The sequence below is a fragment of the Buteo buteo genome, chromosome 8, assembly GCF_964188355.1.
Source record: "Buteo buteo chromosome 8, bButBut1.hap1.1, whole genome shotgun sequence".
In the NCBI taxonomy this organism is placed as follows: domain Eukaryota; kingdom Metazoa; phylum Chordata; class Aves; order Accipitriformes; family Accipitridae; genus Buteo; species Buteo buteo.
The window spans coordinates 32,103,901-32,124,121 of record NC_134178.1 but is presented as its reverse complement, the minus strand read 5'-3'; the positions used below and the strand labels follow the sequence as shown (position 1 = coordinate 32,124,121).

At 42.1% G+C, this 20,221-nt stretch overlaps 1 protein-coding gene across 7 annotated transcripts in view; it reads right to left on the bottom strand.

Annotated features, from left to right (window-relative positions):
- The window catches only part of DCAF6 (DDB1 and CUL4 associated factor 6), a 94,088-nt gene extending 74,356 nt beyond the window's left edge, over positions 1-19,732 (bottom strand). For 3 of the 7 annotated variants that reach the window (XM_075034029.1, XM_075034031.1, XM_075034032.1), the window contains exons 1-2: positions 19,438-19,731; positions 34-95 (exon numbers count right to left, since the gene is read on the bottom strand). In XM_075034029.1, coding sequence (XP_074890130.1) covers positions 34-95; positions 19,438-19,531 — 156 coding nt within the window. In that variant the 5' untranslated portion in view covers positions 19,532-19,731. Of the gene's footprint in view, positions 1-33; positions 96-19,437 lie in introns of all 7 variants that reach the window. The other 4 variants (XM_075034030.1, XM_075034034.1, XM_075034033.1 and 1 more) reach the window with 2 other exon arrangements.
- Between the last annotated feature and the right edge of the window lie 489 nt (positions 19,733-20,221).

Here is a 20,221-nt window from a genome sequence, read left to right as displayed (position 1 = left end):
TTTTAACAAACAAAAAAGCAACAAGTGACTTACACATCCATCATGCACATTCAAGGTTGCTTCAAGTTTTAATCTTTGGATAAATTCTCTTCTCCCTGTGAAGAAAGATACTAATTACATACTCTTTTAAAACAGTAAACAGTACTGAAGAAGTGTAGACGCTGCTAATGGGCACTCACAGGTAAAAACCTAAACAACAAAGAACCAGAATATAAATGTAAATCTTGAAACAATTCATATGGTTCTCATTTTACAAATGCTAAGACAAGCATCAAATTTCTAGCTCTTCCACCACCTTTAGTAAGAGTGCAGAAATGGCAAAATTAACATTTCACAGGTTCACAGGCTGATGCTTCCTAAAAGTAATAGCTATAAAGCAGAAAATAACCCTGTTGTTATTTGATTAACTTAGCTGAAAGACAGCAAGTATAACATAGTTCAAGTAGTACAACCTTTTGTATAGGAATGTAAAGAAGAATGTGTTTAGGTCTCAAGTAGACAGTAAAACAGTTTTGTAATTTCAGCAAAGAACTGGAAGTTGATCTTCCAAGCATTATCTACAGCTCTACATCTCCTCTTAAACTAGAGAAAACCCAACTTCGATTTTGTTATTAATGCTGCATTTTGAAAAGTAACATTGAAGTCCAGTACCATTCTACTTGATACATACTTAAGGAATAAAACACAAAGGAAACTTCTGCAAATGTGACATGAAAGGAAGAGATGAAGGAGAAAGACTAAATCTACAAATGCATATTGAGTAAAGCAAGGGTCCAGGAACTTTATGTCCTCATTCCCTATATACAAGCTGCCTTATCACTGCACTTAAAAACAATACTGTACTATACACAAGAAGAGGGAAAAATAAAGTATATTGAAAACAATGTGGTCTCTTCCTGAACTAGACATTTAAACAAATAGCTCCAACTGTCATTTAGAGTGCACCCATTTTATGAAAACAGGTTATAATGAACCTATTAATTCCCAGAAAGCACTGTCAGAAAAGACAAATACTAATAAACCTAATCTTTCTACTTAAATCCTAAAAGCAGTTAACTCAAGGACCATTATCTTTTTTGTCCTGTGTTTGTACAACTCTCAGAACAAAACTCCAGCTAAGAGCATTAGACTGTAGGCGTATGTTAGGCTGCACTGTTTTCAAATATGTAACCTACCGAATTCACTCAAAATTAACCTTCCTGTCTTCTTTCAAGGAAACTACAGAGTCAGGGAAAGAACTGCAACAGAACCCTTTCCACATCTGAAAATCCTACATTTCTGAACTTTTTTTTGTTCAGCTCAAGGCAGAACCATCTCAGAGCCCAGCATTGTCTCTGGCACTGTAGCACAAATTTGGAAAAGTAATTTCTTCTCTGTCCACTTGTTTCTTCTTAATGCTTTTTATTTGTCCCATATACTGTCCAGCACTGAAAGAGAACACCTGATATCCATCCCTGGTCCCTCACAATCACAGACTGCCACAGCACAACCAACCTGACTGAGAAGCAGGCACTGAACATCCCTGCCACACTCCCTCAAAGACCAGGAAACCCTTCAAGATGTATCAACTCCCACAGGTACACCTGCACCTCATTCAATGTTCATACAGCTTTCCCTCCATGAAAAGATATGTTTTGGTACCTAGTTTTTGCTGGAACTAGAAGTCACCTCCAAAATTCAAAATTGCTCATAACACAGGTCAAGTACCACATTAGATGAAAATAATGCTTTGGCAAAATATTTTTTTCTTTTTTAAGAGGAGGTACTGGTTGGGTGAAATGGTTATAAAGTGCTTGCTTTTACAGCACACCTAAGCTAGTTTTAAAAAGATAAAAACCGTACTCTCTTATGCCCCATTTTACAGACACTGAAATTGTGACACCTCAGAAGTGCTACAAGTTCTATTAACTGGGAATAGCCATCATTAGAGAGAGATTAAAATAACTAACTTAATCTTATGCACTATGCACTACTAGCAAAAATGTATGTACTCTTGAATGGGGAATACATCTACCTAGTTCACTATTCTTTCTTTACCACTGTTCCTTATCCATTTTTTCCCCCTAGAGGAACAGACTTTGGACTTAGGTCCTTAATGGTTGGTTTATTGTACTTTTCAGTTAAATCCTAGTATTTTTTCAAATCACTGAACAATACGTGTATTTTTCAATGAAGATTCCTATTTTCAGGTTAACTTGATTTCTACAACACTTAATTGTAAGTAAATGTGAAAACTGAGGTGGGAAATATCACCTGCTGTATGTTTATATATCACTTTGCATAATAGAAACCTACCAATTTTTTCTAGGGTGCTATTGTAATGCAAAATACAGCACAATAATACTTGAGCCCCAATAGGATAACTTCACTAAGAAAGGTATACTCCATAGCCCAACACAAAAAATCTAGTGTTTGTCAGTCCCATCACATTTTCTCTTGCAGAACAGAAAAGTTTGATAGCAGTGGATGATTCTTGGGCATTGCACTATATGCATATAACACATCTGGAAGTGAGGTGATGTCTGCAGACCAACACACTTGGTCTGAGAATCTTCTGTACGGAAACACTGAAGGAGATTAACTCATTTTTAAAAACAAGCAGAGCAACAGATTTTCCTCTTTCCCGCATGGTCTGGTTTTAATCCAAATCACTTAAATCAGCAAGCAAAAAACAGTAAATGTGTTCTAATCACATCTTCGGTTGCAATTTTTATTTCCTTAAAGCAGTCTGTTGACAAAATTAGATATGAACTGACTTCTTGTTAGATTATGATTTTTTGGTCTTAAGAACACAGTAGCTATACAAGTTTCAGTAAATGTTTAATTTGATACAGACATATGGTGTCTCATATACTTACAGTCCCCCATTTAAAATATTAAAAAAAATTGTTAGGATTGCACATGCTAGCATCTGTGATTTGTTACATATGTGACTAGCTATTTATCATGTGATCACTCTTTATTTAAATATTGATTTGAGGGAGTAATTAAATACAAGCAAAACTGTAACACTTAAACAGTTTCCTTACTCCCTAAAGTAAAAAGGAGGCAAAGGAGAAAACACTTAAAATGTTTTACCTCCAAAAACCTTCCTATGTGATGAAGTACTGAACAACAGTCAAATGGATTGTTTCTAGTTTATCTTATCATTCAAAACTAGAACCACCAGATCCTGAATTTTTTTTTTTTTTTTCTAAAAACGAGAACTACTCAAGCTGATCTGAAGGACATACTGTCTCTGCATTTGCTGCTGTTAAAAGCTGAGCAGTCAGTGCATCTGTGTTCCTTCCACTTCAGCAATGACTTCCACAAGTTCATTGGTTTGATAAAAAGCTCAGCAGTACTAGAGCTTTCTGATATTTAAGTCACTTGAATATTTTTGTCACTTTTCTATTTTTATCACATTAAAAAATTAAAAACACAATACTGTTTATCTGGTTTATTAGTAGGCTACTTTTTTTTTTTTTACTCTTTAAGTGCATCACAACTCTTATTACTAGACTTTCTAACAGTAAAATTCTCCACATCAATGACTCTGCACTGCCAGGTGATAAGAATCTTCACAATCCTTAATTCCCATTCATCTAATCCAATATTCCTCCCGTTCCCTCCACCCTCCAAGAAAGGCTGCCCCCCTGGCTCCCCCTTCAGCTAAGATGGTGGAGGAGACTCAGGCTTTTGACAAAAAATCCCATAGAGTACTTTTTTCTTATAAAATCAGCATCAAGACCTCTGTCAAGTTTTGGTTTCCCCCACCTAATACTGTGTACATGCTCTGTAAGAGCCAGAAACTGTTTCTTTTTCCCCTTAACTCTGTGCCACCAGAAATGGAATAATTTAATTCTGTGAGTACGCTTCAATATACCATTTCTTATATCCAAATAAGGCTTAAGACAGGGATCAAGTGATCAAGCTGTCATCACCAAGATTATCTCACTGGACAGCGGAACTTACATGAGGTTTGCTTTGAAACCACAAAGGGGAAACTATCAACAAGAATAAAACAAAACAAAAAAAGCACTGTTAAATTTCAAATGGCAATGATGACCTTCCTGTGAAGTGTTTACATAGCTGAAATTTAGAAAACTATCAAACTAGCACTCCACCCACCCATTTTCACTAGACGTTATACACTAACTGAAGCCTCAAGGTACAGTGCCACTCTCAGTACAATGATCAATAAGATTCTCAGTTTTTATCCACCCACCCATTTTCACCAAACATTATGCCCTACGGAAGCCTCAAGGTACAGTGCCACCCTCAGTACACTGATCAATAATTTTTTTTTAGTTTATATTAAGCTAGAGACTAGAGGACCATTTCCAAGGCCACATTTTACATATGGAAGAAGTGCCACCTTGAGTCATTCATAATATGAATTTAAACATGGAAAAGCAGGCAAAAGAGAAACTGCAGCCACTTCCTTGTAACTTATTTCTTCAAAATGTTCCACTGCACACAACATCAAACCAAACAATACCTTGCCACTCCTCGTTGGAGAATTACCTAAATTTGATGTTTGGGCACATATACACAGCTCTAATCTCACTTCAGAGAGGTATACCGAAATACACAGTGTCCCTTGTATTCCCCAATCACAGCAGTTATAACACCATTTAGGTCACAGTCTTCAGTTTAGAAATTGCTGGTCGGGTGCTTTCTACATAGCTATTTTGGCAGAGGTACACATACCTTTCTTTTGTAAGTGACTTAGTCAATGCTACTTCAGAACTGATGACAGAAGTGAAGTTTAATGCTTCAAGCATGTAAAACCTTCATATATTTAAAACAGTACTCAAGAATTTCCCATTGAAAAAGTACAGATCATTTCAAGATGAAGGTCTAGCTTTAAAGTACATTTGCGCTCTACAGAAATATAACTAAACTTTGATCCAAAGCAGCACCACCAAACTCTGAGACATTAAAAGACAACCCTTATTCAGAAAAGCTGTAATAGATCCTGTTTGTCAAAGGAACACTCATTTATGTCAAGCTGGCTCTTTGCAAGGCCAAGTCCCTCAGCGCTAGCTTGCTGTGACATTTGGAATGCCCTAGTTTAAAACTGAAACGGAGCCAGCAGAGCACATGTTATCTTGTACTCTAGGTACATTTAAAAACTACTCTTGATTTTCCAGGGTAGAGTTTACATATTTCTGAAGCCACTCCATGAAAAGATGGCAAGTCTACTTCACTCATATACAAGTTATTTTGCTGAACTGACTACATCAAACTCTGTATAGTGATCCAGTATAACTTTGAATCCACATCTCAACACACTGTTTTTCCAGCAACCAGAATTCTCCATATACCATACAGTAAACAGGACTATACATAATACGCACTGAATTAACTTTCATCAAGGTATATTAAAATTCTTGAAGATGCATTAAAATCTTGAAAAACATTTGTTAGCTACATAGACTGACAGTGGCCCCGTTTTATAGACACTGAAACTGTGACACAGGAAACTGAAGCAATTTATCAAAGGAGAGAGTGAATCAGCAGTACTGCCAGAAGCCAAATCCATTGGTGTGACCTCCAGTCCTTTGATCGAGGTCCTGCATTATATTTCCTTATTAGTTTGTACTACTGTATAAATGTCAAAAAGTGGTAACCCTTGGTTCTGTCAGTGTTTAAAAGATTATCTTTCAAGTTACTAGGAACACCTACTTCATTATGGTTTAAGTCCGAAACAGGTAACCTAAATTATTCACTGCTCTTAATGACATATCAGCAACCTTGAAGGTCTGAACACTATACAGAAAACACAAAATATTTTAAATTCTATGAAGAAACTTACTTGCCATTTTAACACGCAAGAGCTTTGCTACTAAACACCCAGCATCCAACAACTTAGTGTTAATCAAGCTTGCACTCAAATCCTAAAATACACTTCAGAATAAGCTTCATGTATTAAGAAACACAAAACTTTCACATAGTAACACTAAGACAGAAACTACAGAAGATAGGACACTATGCACTGAATTACAATCCAGCAAGCTTATAATATCTTCTGGTGAGTATATGGATACAAAATCTGATCTCAAAAGAAACACAAGAAGAGACCTGAAGTTAAAAAAAAAAAGAAAAAGTCAGCAATGTTATAACTTTTAGAGTAATTAATAAGGATTTTGGAAAAGACTTCTGTTTAGGCATGCTTCTACCAAATGTGCAAGAGTAAGTTACTCTAGGTAACAGCACAGGTAAGATTTGTTTGCATTAGTAGCAATATCTGTAATTACCTTTCAAATAGATACTAAAAGTATCCACTCCTGAACATAAGCTTCCATTAGGCTCCATCACTGGCAAGGCTACAAGCATTTGAGCTTTAAACCAATGTGTTTAATTTCTGTTTGATATTTACCATGTTTTACGCTTGAAAGATACTTAATACATAAAATTCAATTGTATTAACATAGATTTTGTAAGGTGTTCTCAGTGACAAAAATGTGGCATAAAGTACAACTAACTGATTTAAAATACACAGATAAAATACCTTCTCTAAGTACTAGCTTTTGAGTTAGCATGCTATACTAAGTAGATTTCATTCACGAGTACACCATATTCTGACAGCTATCCTTTCTCAACTTACACTGCCCATAGTAAAGTCTTCTGTATTGTTCCTGCCACAGATTGCAGCTGAGCAGAAGATAAAATGAGCGTGTGTTTGCAACAGGAGAAAAAAATTGCCATTTTCAGCAATTTTGATATTCATTCAATCCTTTAAAGTAGTCCAGTGATCCTATACAAACTACTCCAAGATTAAAGGCACTTAAAATTTCTATATTATGTCACAAATATTTCTAATTTCTACAGAGCAGAGGACAAAAATTCATGTGATAAAACAAAGAGAAGCTGTATCTATATAAAAGACAACCAAAGGCGAAAAGGTAACACGTACCACCTTACTCTTCTCAACACAAAACTATCTGAAATAGCTTAAGTGTGATTAACGGGATGTATGATTAACCAAACACAAAAGCATTTTGTTTTCTCCACCAGCACTAAAACATGCCTCCCAAGCAAACAACCTGAAACTCTAAAACAGATGCCAACACAAAACTGCATAGTCATCAGACCAAGAAAAATACACTTGAACCCTGCTTTCTTCTCATCAAAGGAGGGAGGCTTCCCTTAACTGAAGGCAAAAAGAAATATTATGCAGAATGTTGCAAGTTGGAGTGAACAGTGTTATTGTAGGTTTAAACATGTCCTTGGAAATGTATGTCTCTGACTTTGAAAAGTCTTCATCTGAAATAGTATGTGGAACAGTAATGTATGTTGAATATTTTCTTTTAAAAATGGTATTAACGTAGTAACCCAGACAATTCTTTTGACACTTTGGGAAATACACATCACATCAGGTACTCTAGTCTATTTTCTCAAGTACTACTTATCTGTGTAATGCCCAAGGGCAATTAGGAGCTCTAATTTTCAGCAAGAACAGACAACATCTAAGAAGTTGAAACAGGGGTATGGCTCTACCCTGGTGCAAAAGTTAAGACTGCTAGCAGCAGAGCCAAGATCTATCATCTCCAAGCACTCAGACAAAATGAATACTGGAGCATGGAAAAATCAGTAGCAGAAGGAAAGAAAAAGTTACCGGAATCTGCTCTTAAGAGAAGCACATTCCTAGCAGGCACATCCTCTTACGGCTGAGGATGCATGTGCCCAGTACTGCTGCCAGTCCTTTCATTACCTTTAAGTGTCTGTCAGAGGCTACTGCTTCTTCAAATCAGCCAGCAGGACTAATCACATGAAAATCCCCTAGCCCATTTGGGACAAAGGTTCTGGGGTGAATAAAAGCCTACTACTTAAAAGTTGTTTAAGCTAACTCAATACACATTTTAAAATAGATTAAGAAGTGATTACATAGAAGTTTACCAGCATATCTAAAGAGACATGTCTTCTAGCAAAAAAGCAGAGCCTGCCTTTCCCACAAGGATGTCTCAGTGAAACTGAGAATATGGACAGGGTGGAACTGAATTAAAGCATTTACTATCCTGCACATCTACCTAATTAAACATACCATTTAATCCTGGGTAGTACAGGAATTATACACTGCTGGGTTTGGGGGAAGATGTGAAACAGATCGAGATATACACACCATAATAGATATAGGTACATAACCCCACGATATTACAAGCGTAAACACTTGGAAATTGCCCAGGATTAAAGATAGATTATGTCAAAAGTTGAGCTAGAGTAGAAATCTGAGTCTTGGTAGTAGATAAGTATTAAGTAACACTAAGAGAAGTTGAATTATCATTGGGTATTTAAAAACAAATGAAAAAACCTTACTTTTAAAAGTTGCATTGCTTGTTGCATTAAACTATGTATTCATCCTAGATGACCAAAAACCCCTGTTTAACTAAAGAGGCTCCTTTTTCACTAAAGAGAGTTTTCAGGACATAACAGTGTTTCTAGAATAAAAACAGATTAAAAAGGAATCACACTTTTCCTCATTTCCTAGGAAAAGTAAATAATGGAAACACACTACAATTATAATAACAACAAAGCCATGTAACCTAAATAAAGACGTAGTTTTGGTTTTGTATAATAGTTTTCTATATTGGTGAAGTTTCAGTAGTTCGATGAAGGTTGAACAAACATCACTAATGGTTCAGAATGCATTCAGCTGACAGGGAAGGGAAGGATGGATCCTCATCTTCCTCACAATATCTGCTAAGTAAGGAGCAGCAGCATTAATAACGCTTTCAACTTTCCTGAGGAAAGCCTGCAAATCCTTGAAGAACAAAATGAGGAAAATAAGGGGATATTAAAATTCATTGCTGTGACTCAGATTCTATCTCACGATATTCATGTTCAATATTTAATGATTCAACACATACTAAAGCATTTGGGACATATCTGAATCAGCAACTCACTAAGCCCCAAAGACATGAAAATGCTGAGACTTGCACTTAATCAGTGAAAAATCCAGCTTTGTTTGAAGGCTGGCATACTTTATATCTGAACCTATCTTTTTCCTTACTGCTGGGACAGGACTAGTCTCAAATGTCAACAAGTGCTTGATACATGATCAGTTATATCCCACTAGACTATTTTGGGGACATTCAAGGGTAGAAGATCAGGAATCACAAGCAAAGTCACAAGAACTCATAGCACTGCAGTGCAACAACTTAAAAGTGACTGAACACAGATATGCTTAATGGCCTACCCTAATGCAGTTAATGGAAGCAATCCAACTGGAAGAAGGCTACAGGAAAAAAAAAATTTAAAATAAATAAATAAAAGAAATAGAGCTAAAGTAATCTCCCACATCACTGCCTCATCCTGAAATACAAATCCAGTACAAATCCACTACACGACTTGTTTTTTGCAGCAAGAGACAGCTTTCATGTATCCAAAGCTCATTATTACAAGATCAAGGTGCAACTTAACTATGAAGCTGTCTGAAACACTCAGTATCAAGACACAGACAGTTATTTACAAAGCAAATACATTCTTTGTACAAAGATTGTCTTTAAAAGCATACAATGTAAATTAGATGAAATATTGCAATAAAAAATGAAAAAAATATTTAAAGTGCACACAAATCTTTACAGTCTCCAGCTGTTTGCATGAGAAGACCAGGACTCCAAAGGATAGGATGCAAATGTGTTTGCATCCTAAGACTGAGCATAATTCAAATAATATAATTATATATGCAAAGCCTTGGGACTACAACACACTTACATACGCTCATACTTCTTGGCAACCATTAACACATGATTAATGTTCAGTGCACAATCAGACATTACACATAAGGTTAATCCCTTAAAAACAAGAAGTACAAGTATATCTGCGTAATTCAGCCCACGTCAAGCAAAACTGACAAAACTGCGGACAACTTAAAAGGCCTCTTGAATTTCTGAAGGACAGAAAATCAAACTGAAAGAGTTGTACCAATTTTTGATCATTTCCTTCTAGCTCTACTTATGCTGGATGTATTTGTATGCAATTCCAGAAATCCCCCTTCTATTAGTGTTTTTATGCTGTATGTCAAGATACAACAGCAGCAAAGAAGTTGGTGATTTAGAAAATTAAAACATCAAAACTCAGGAAGTAGGTTCATTGATAACAACATCTGATCTAGACAGTACTATAAAAAAAGCAAAAACAAACCCCAGAAAACCAAGTTTCAGCAGAGTAGTCCCACTAAAGAACATAATGTGATCTGCAAGGGCCTACAGTTTTTCACAAGTTGATGTTACTACATAAAAAACAGAAGTTGTACTCTTATCAGTCCCCAAGATCCTAAAAACTAACATTGGAAATTATTCTCTTATTTCAGGACAGAGTGACAGAAGGCACCGAGTGGTATGCATACCATATTTTTTTTAAAAAAGAAAATATACTAAAATGATTGTCAACACTTTATCACCGAGTAGGAGCAAGGTGGGACAACACTGAAGAGACAGAAGCAGTAACACAAACCATAACAATTAAACCACAAAACACACAGGAAAGATGTAACTGAGAAACGGTCAATGATATTGTTAACAACAAGCAAAGATCCCTGAGATAGTAGCAAAACAAGCTATTGAATTGACATAGTGTAGTGCTACATGGCTGTACCACTTGCAGGTCCAACTGGCTCCTGCACCTCCACTTCCATAGCTTAGTAAGTCTACAAGTGAAATAATCCCAAGGATAACAGAAGGTTGATTAGACTGAAATTAAAACTAAGTATTCAGCACTTAGACACCAGAAATATTCATTCAACCTTCATTCTGCCTCCCAGCTCACATCTCTTTCTGGTTTTCTGGTATGTACCAAATTATAACCAGCCAGGTTTTCATTGCCTTGTCCAGATGATTCTGTTATACTATGTTTTTACTTTCCTTTACCAATAGTGTGCTACTTTCTACAAATTATTCTATTAAAACATTGGAACTAGCGAAAAAAAAAAAAAGCCACCAACATTAATCTTTATGTGCTAGGATCACCCCTAACATTTTTTCAAAAAGCTGTTTTATAAATACACATTGTGCCTTTCTATTCCTTGGTACCAATTTAAATAAGATGCTATCAGGGAATTCATTTTAGTCTCCTCATTAAACTGCTCCAAATTCAATTTGTTATCAACAGGTCTCAGTGACACATTGCTCTTTCAATTGGCCATCTGTAATTTTTTTAAGGACTATAGTTGCTAACTCTTGCTTTTACTAACAGGGAAAAAAACCCAAAACACATCCAGTTTAAGGCAATACCTGATCACCGTACTCTCTTGTGTTTTTTACAATTAAAAAGTAATATTCTTTTTCTACGGTGCTCTTATACAACTTAAGCTTTTCTATACAACCACTGATAACCAATGACTACACCAGATTTCCTGCCTGACATATGTTGGGTTGATATTAAAGATGTTTGATTTTGTTTCAAAGATGTATTTTCCTCTAATTCATTCATTACACTGTGAACTTCAATTCTGACTCTGCCTATTTCTATTATTCGGAAAACATCACTAATGAATAAAATTTGGGGAGTTCAACTGTATCTTTCTAAAATCTTCAGCTAGCCTAGTTTCACACAGTATTTGGTGTGTGCCACAATATATCACTACAGAACTGGTTTTCTGGGCAGACACCAAAGTGCAGTGGAAGATGCGCACATCAGGAAGCTACACTGTTTACGTTAAAACAGCAGTCAATCATTTGTGTCCTCGTAATCAGACAACCAGGTAAATTTATAATGGTCCTTTTTCAAGCAGCAGTTAATTCACTAGACTTGTAGAAGGAAAAACAACATAAAACACCTCTACGAATTCTGGGTTTTAGCTGTGACAGATGAGTGTTTTTAATTCATGCTGAAAAAGGAAATTAACACCAGAGGTTTAGGACATGAAATGTAACCGTGCACCTGAAAATAACTAAACATCAAAAGTATTATGCAAAGCATTAAAGAAGAAAGTCTGATTAAATACTCTGTGAGTATCTCCAAGTCTGCAAGAGTACCAACTACAAAGCTGATCATTTTAAAGCTGTCTGACCCTTCTTACTCTGCATTATTTTCAAAGATTAAGACACCAAGTGTTGAAATATAGCTGGAGCAAAAATTGGGGAAAGTAACACATCTCTTTCTAGTTGTTCTCACTAACATTCAAGTTTCCACCTCTGCTGGTTTTTGTATGTTTGTTTGTCCAAGGAAAAGCAACAGAGAGAATGAAAGTTTTTCAGTATTTTACGGAATTAATTTCACGCTTGCACCCTGGGCAACGTATTTTAGGAAGAATTAAATGTTCAACAGCAACACCCAACTCCACCTACATTCAATGAGCCACTACTAGTTTTTAAACTAATAAGGCAATGAATGTAACATAGTCAATATCAAAACTAATCAGTTGTCCATACACACAACAGCCATTCTTGCCTATCCTGTTTTTCAACCCTACCTATGAGCAGGGCAATTAACTTACTTCAAAACTGTAATTAGTTTTGGTTTTACTGTGGTGCATCTCAGTAAAGAGGGGGAGCTACTGACACCCGATTAGTTTAACAAATTCTCCCTACCTACATAATAATATATTCACAGTTCTCTTTTTAGCAAGAGATGTTGAAACTTTACAAAATTTGACCACAATGAATCTAACTACTGGTTTCCTTGCGGTTAACATATAGATTTCAAACCTTTCCCAAATCTTAAAAAACAGGATGAGAAAAATTTAGTAAATGTATTGGTTTTATGTGGCAAGGTTTTGGTAGCGAGGGGGGTTACAGGGGTGGCTTCTGTAAGAAGCTGCTGGAAGCTTCCCCTGTGTTCGAGAGAGAGCGAGCCCATACCAGCCGGCTCTGAGACGGACCCGCCGCCGGCCAAGGCCGAGCCAATCAGTGATAGTGGTAACGCCTCTGTGATAACATTTTTAAGAAGGAAAAAAGTTGGGAGAGTGAGAAACAGCCGCTGGAGAGAGGAGTGAGAACATGTAAGAGAAACAAGCCTGCGGACACCAAGGTCAGTGAAGAAGGAAGGGGAGGAGATGCTCCAGGCGCCGGAGCGAAGATTCCCCTGCAGCCCGTGGTGAAGACCCTGGTGAGGCAGGCTGTCCCCCTGCAGTCCAGGGAGGTCCACGGTGGAGCAGATCTCCACCTGCAGCCCGTGGAGGACCCCACGCCGGAGCAGGTGGGTTCCCGAAGGAGGCTGTGACCCCGTGGGAACCCCGCGCTGGAGCAGGTTCCTGGCAGGACCTGCGTATCTGCGGAGAGAGGAGCCTGTGGAGCAGGTTTTCTGGCAGGACTTGTGACCCCGTGGGGGACCCGCGCTGGAGCAGTTTGCTCCTGAAGGACTGCACACCGTGGAAAGGACCCATGCTGGAGCAGTTCGTGAAGAACTGCAGCCCGTGGGAATGGCCCACGTTGGAGAAGTTCGTGGTGAACTGACCCCGTGGGTGGGACCCCACGCTGGAGCGGGGGAAGAGCGTGATCAGCCCTCACCCTGAGGAGGTGAAGCGGCAGAAAATAACGTGTGATGACCGTAAACCCCATCCCTGTCCCCCTTGTGCCGCTGGGGGGGGTTTGGTGGAGAAATCCGGGAGTGAAGTTGTGCCCGGGAAGAAGGGAGGGGTGGTGGGAAGGTGTTCTGAGATTTCGTTTTATTTCTCATTACCTTACTCTGGCTGATTTGTAATAAATTGAGCATATCAGACAGTAAAAAGCTCGTGCAGTAGCTCTTGGGCCTGTCCGGACAGGACCAGATGTACAAAATGTACTCTACACTGCAGCTGGGGAGCATGGTCTCACCTGGAGCCTGTGGCAGAAAACACCAGGAGAAACCCGAGGTCGACCATTAGGGTTTTGGAGTCGGGGGTACCGAGGATCAGAAGCCCACTACACCCCGACTGAAAAAGAAATACTAGCAGCATATGAGGGGGTTCGAGCCGCTTCAGAAGTTGTTGGTACAGAATCATATCTCCTCTTGGCACCACGATTGCCCGTGCTACACTGGATGTTCAAAGGAAACATCCCCTCTACACATCATGCAACCAGCGCTACATGGAGTAAGTGGATAGCATTGATCACACAACGAGCTCGACTGGGGAAATCTAACCGCCCAGGAATTCTGGAAGAGATCATGGACTGGCCAGAAGGCAGAGATTTTGGAGCATCACCTGAGGAGGTGGCTCGTGCCCAAGAGGCACCACCATATAATGAGCTATCAGAAGACGAAAGGTGTTACGCTTTGTTTACTGATGGATCCTGTCGTGTGGTAGGGAACCATCGGAAGTGGAAAGCTGCTGTGTGGAGTCCCGCACAACAAGTCGTTGAGGCCACTGAAGGAGAAGGCGAGTCAAGTCAGTTTGCAGAAGTGAAAGCCATCCAACTAGCCCTAGACATTGCCGAACGAGAAAAGTGGCCGGTACTCTACCTCTATACTGACTCCTGGATGGTGGCTAATGCCCTATGGGGGTGGCTACAGCAGTGGAAGAAGACCAATTGGCAACGCAGGGGTAAACCCATCTGGGCAGCAGCATTGTGGCAGGACATTGCTGCCCGTGTAGAACACGTGAGTCTAAAGGTACGTCATGTAGATGCTCACGTGCCCAAAAGCCGTGCCACTGAAGAACATCGAAATAATGAACAGGTAGACAAGGCTGCCAAAATAGAAATAGCTCAGGTGGACCTGGACTGGGAGCGTAAGGGTGAGCTATTTGTAGCTCGATGGGCCCATGAGACATCAGGACATCTAGGGAGAGATGCAACATATAGGTGGGCTCGTGATCGAGGGGTGGACCTGACCATGGAGGCCATCACACAGGTCACTCATGAATGTGAAACATGTGCTGCAATCAAACGAGCGACCAGAGTAAAGTCTCCCTGGAACAGAGGGCGGTGGCTGGGCTTTCGATATGGCGAGGCCTGGCAAATTGACTACATTGGACCGCTGCCACGAACATGCCAAGGCAAGCGCTACATACTCACCATGGTGGAAGCAACTACTGGTTGGCTAGAAACATATCCTGTAAACCATGCCACTGCCCGAAACACCATCTTAGGCCTCGAAAGGCAAATTTTATGGCGACACGGTACCCCAGAAAGGATTGAATCAGACAATGGGACTCATTTCCGAAATAACCTCATAAGCTCCTGGGCAAAGAAACACCTTTCTAGCTACTGATGCAGAGCACAGTGCTATGAGGGCTGCTGTGGGGAGTATTAACTCCATCTCAGCCAGACCCAATACAGTAAGATATGAAACGGTCTTTAAAGAGGGAGGAGTGGAAGCTCAGGAGACAGCATCACAACACTATCTCTAAGAAATCTGGTAAGCTTAAAAATTTCGTATTACAAGGAAAGAAGTTGTTAGAAAACAGTATGTGAACAAGGATATCAGAGATTAGGGAGAATGGACTTATTCTGATACTTGCTATCAAGCATCACAACTTCCAAAAATCACCCTGAGCTAAAAAACCAGAATCAGTTCCCCTCCGCAAGCTATTTTAGACTAACAGATTTTCTCCAGATAACCTGCTATGTCAGTTAACAAAAACAAAAAAAAGCCAGCCCCCCCCCCAAACAAACAAAAAAACCCTAGAAAAACCCCCAAAACCAAACCAACCCCTCCCCCCCCAAAAACAAACAAACAAAACAACCAAAAACTCTTCAGTCTTCCTCCTGGCTGAACAGAGCCATCCTCAGCAGCATGACCCTTCACAGATAAGCAAATAAATCCGTCACATTAAATACTTCAGAGGAATTATAGACTCACTTCCTTCTTGCAAGACACACATGCTGCTATTTCTTTAGTCAAATTATTATATGCTATACTTCACCCACATAGAGGCCCTTATTGTGATGGCACTGAACACTTTACCTGCTATCAGAACATGTGTGTTCATTAGTCACTGAAATATTGCCACAGTGATACAAAATGGCAACAAAGACTTGGGGATTCTTGGGAAAGTATCATGACTGAATAATTACACTTGCCAGTTTCAAAGAAGAATTTAAATTGGATACTAGTTTACTACCAATGTTTTCCGTGTAAAAGCACTGCGATGTTTTTAACAACTGAAAGTAGTCTGAAACTCAGTTTCCATCCATGATCCAGCAGCAGGACTCCTCCCGCTAGCATTAGGCTAAGACGATGCCCAAACTGAACCAAAGAAAAGAGCGTTACTGACAGCCTCCCCAAGGCTTGGCTTTCTCCGGAGACTTCAGATACAAGCACGGTCTGAAACTGAGCCTAATTAGCCTACAAATGCTGAAGAAATGTAGCTAAAATACATTGATAAGACCCACATTTTCCCTCTGTCATCACAGCAAGAATTCTTACTAAATGATAACATCTGAAGGACATGTCCCAGGTGCATATACATTGCCCCATCTCCACAAGACTTTCCTCTAGAACTCTGTCCAGAGCTGACTAGGTTTCAGAGCAATTATTTAGAGATCTTGCAAAATCAGAGGTTTTTTGCAAGGACATAAATTCCAGGAGTGAACTATCTGCATGGAAAGGTACAGTATGATGCACAGATCCTTCCTGGAGCAGCTGTTTTCGAAAGCTGAAAGCGGCTATAAATAGAGTGCCACTTGATTGCCAGTTCACATGAAACTGAAACAGAGTAAATAGGAAACAGCACTTAATTCTCAGATGTCTTCCTTCAATACGTAGTCCCTTTCAATATTCCCCATATTCTACATTGTAGCATAACAACACCCTCCAAATGAATGGTTCACTATGCAAGTATCATTCATATATACACATATTCCTTCCAACACACCGTGAACTGCATTGTTAGTTACAGACTTGCTATGAAGGTTCTCCTTTGATTTCCTGGTTGAAAAAGAGCAGCAGACAATGAAGAGACAAATAACCTACTTTATTTTGTACTGGTATCCATAATTGTTTTGGCAAATTTACAAAAAAAAAAACCTAGCCAAACAAAAACCCCAAACAAACAAGCAAAAAATGCACATGGACAATGCCTCAAGTCTCCCAATACTATTACAAAGTCAAAATTAAATGCTTGACTTGCATTTGTTCTATCAGACTGTTGAAACAGTATAAAAACAGTATAAATAGGAAGAAACCTTACTTCCCATTCAGACTAGATCAGCAATGATCAACAATCAATGTTACCTATCTGACCACTGTGGACTTAATCTGTGTCCAAACAACAAAGCTCCTACATAGAACTGCTGAAGCCTGAAAGAGGGAAGACCCGTACATCCACTAAACTGCACACAAAAAGGCACAGCAACAGGCCTGTCATCTGGTAAATCTCCACACAAGCAATCACACCCGACTAGCAGCAAAATTAGTGGGTCTATTAAGGCCATGAATGCCATTTTCAACACAAGCCCCTTTTGTTAAAAGCAGAAGTCAGCAAGGACTGAGCAACTCTTACCACCACCAATGCAGATCTTGACATCAATTCAGCAGGAAGCCTCTCTCAGGTCCTATTTTCTCAAAGCTATAAAGCTACTGAATGTGTTTAGGTTAAATGAAAAACAGTAAATATGAGACCTTAACCTCGTCACCAGAGGGATTTTGTTTTTAACTGAAGTTATGCATGTTTTATTGGAGCAGTGTCCAGGAAAGAGATCTTAATAAATCTGGGAGGAGGATTTATACTGATCAAAAAAAAAAAAAAAGGTCTTATGGTGCTTCTTCAAAATCTACACACTACAGTTCTAATTTTAACATTGAGCTTTTCTGCTCCTACTAGAGCAGGAAAAATAAAATAAAAATTCCTTACGCATCCAGCCAGAAGGATATCCATGTTTGACCACTAAAAATTAGGACAATCCTCAGCTAAGACTTGGCCAAGCACAGCTGTCAAGGCATAACAAAAGTCAAAAGCAGTTAGACTATTACTTTTCAACCTTTTCCAATTTTAGGACCTCAAAAATTCTTTCCAAAGGACTTAAGTGCACATAGGTGCTCTACACACATACACCCTCTCTATAATAGATGAAAACCTACCAGCAATGGCCTTGCTTTTCCCAGTTACCTTCTGTGGATTACTGAGTGCTCAGGGACAACAGGCAGAAAACTACCGAGTTAGACTTGGTAATGTGATACGCCACCTTAAATTCCACCAGGAAACCAAATGAAAACCAATACCAACCACAGTCAGAAATGCCTAGGAGGTACAAAGACAGACTTTTTACAATGCTGTAAATAAGTTCCATGTCAAGCACTCAACGTTTCGACTCAAAAGCAGGAATTATTTTGCCCCACAAGCACAAAAGAGTGCGTTTGCGACCAATAAGCCATCTTCCCTGGAGAGCCGCCGCCACCCCCACCCCCCCGTCCCCAGATCCGAGTGTCATCATGATATATGCGATAGACCGCCACGCCTCCAAAAAAACACGTGAATAAATATTTTTTTAAAATATTTTTGGGCACGGGGAGATGCGGAATGCATGCAACCTGCGCCATTACAAAGAATATCAATAGTTCTTTTACTCTAAAGAAATCGCCCTGAAGCCTCGTAAACTGAAACTAACGCCGTTTTTCACGTACGGCGCTTGGAAAGTGAATATAACGAGCTGAGCGTTTGAAAGAGCGAGCAGCAAGGAGCTGGGGCGTATTTAGAGACACCCACACCCCCACCCCGGCCGCCGCAGAGCAGTTGTGAACACAAAGACGCGCTAAATAAGCCGGCACCGAACACGTTCAAGCGGCTCTGCCCAGCATTCAGCTTTCAAAACCCAGGAAACGCCGAAAAGCCCGGAGAACAATCACGCTATTATCCCGGCATTTACGTGTTTTGTTAGCAATCTTTAGAGGCTCAGGGCCGGTAAATCCGGAGCCCGCTCAGCCCCGGGCATAAGCCACGGCTACCGGTCTATTTTGAGCCGCCGCGATCCGCCGCCGCCCGACTTCCCCGCTGGATCTCCCTCACGCAACAGTTCCTTCAGGGAGAGAGAGGGGCGGGCGAGGGCCGTCGGGCAGCGGAGGCAGCCCGCGGAGGGAGCCGAGAGCCCTGCCCGGGACCCCTCCAGGGCGCGGAGGGATGGCGGGGTGGGGGGGGGGGGGGGACGACACGACACACACACACGACGACGGGGGGCCGCCCCACGCGGGGCACAGGAAACTTCGGAGCCGGCAGCCGCCGCGGGACAGCCCGGCCAAGAGGGGAAGCGACACCAGCCGGCAGCGCCGCGGCGGGAGGGGGGGGGGAAGGGAACCGGGCTCAGACCGGGGGCCGGCCGGCAGCACCCCACACCCCCCGCCACGCCACGCGCGGACCCTTTTCCCGCCGCGCCCCGCCTCCAGCGCGCGCGCGCCTCGCGGGGGGTGTGTGTGGGGGGAGAATCCGCTGTCACCTACCCCCGCCCCGCGCATGGGGAGAGGGGGGGCGCCCGGCCGCGGCGGTCGGAAGCGGTGCGCGTCCCCCTCCTCACCCCGGGGGTGGGGGGGGGGGGGCTAAGAACGGCTCAACGGCGCCCGCCTCGCCTCGCCCGCCCGCGCCGCGGCCCCCGCCCTTACCCAGGTAGTGCCTCCGCAGCAGGCCAGGCTCCTCCAGCCCCAGGCTCCGCTTCCGCACGTCCCACAGCAGGTGGGGGCAGTGCCCGCGGGACATGGCCCCCCGCCGACGGGGCGCGGCGGGAGGGAGGGGTGTCGGGCGCTCCGCTGGTACCGGCCGCCCCGCGCGATCACCATGGAAACGGACCGACCGGCCCCCGCGCGCGCGGCGCTCGCTCGTCCGTCCGCCCGCCTCGCGCCGAGGCACCGACGCGGAGGGAGCGGCGGCGGGACCGGCGGCGGCTCCGCGCCCCGCCCCCATGCATGGCGCCCCGCCCCCACGGCGCCCCGCCCCCGCCGCTGGGCGGGGGGAGGGCGCAGCGCTCCGAGACTCCGGGCGTCTCGCGCGAGCTGGGAAGGTCGCGCCGAGGGGGGCCGCCCCGCCCCGAAAGGGGAGGGCGCGTCGTGGAAACGGCGGGTGCCGTCAACGCGCTCGGCTTCGCCGGCCGAACCGGCTCTCGAGCCAAGCGATGAAGCCACGAGGCGGCCATCTTGGGTTTGGGCGTGCGGTCACGGCTCGGGGATTTCCCGCGCCGGCCATCTCGGATGGGAGAGTGAAGCGGCGCCGGCGGCCATCTCTGAGCCGGGCGCTCGCGCCCCTCCCCAAGACGGCCGGGACACCGCCTCCGAGCGCCTGGCGCCAGCTCCCCTCGCGAGGCGGGGGCGGGCCACCCTTAACCAATAGCGCTTCGCGAACCCCTCCGCCCCTCCCTCTCTCTTGCGGAGGCCGCCAATCAGCGCGCAGGAA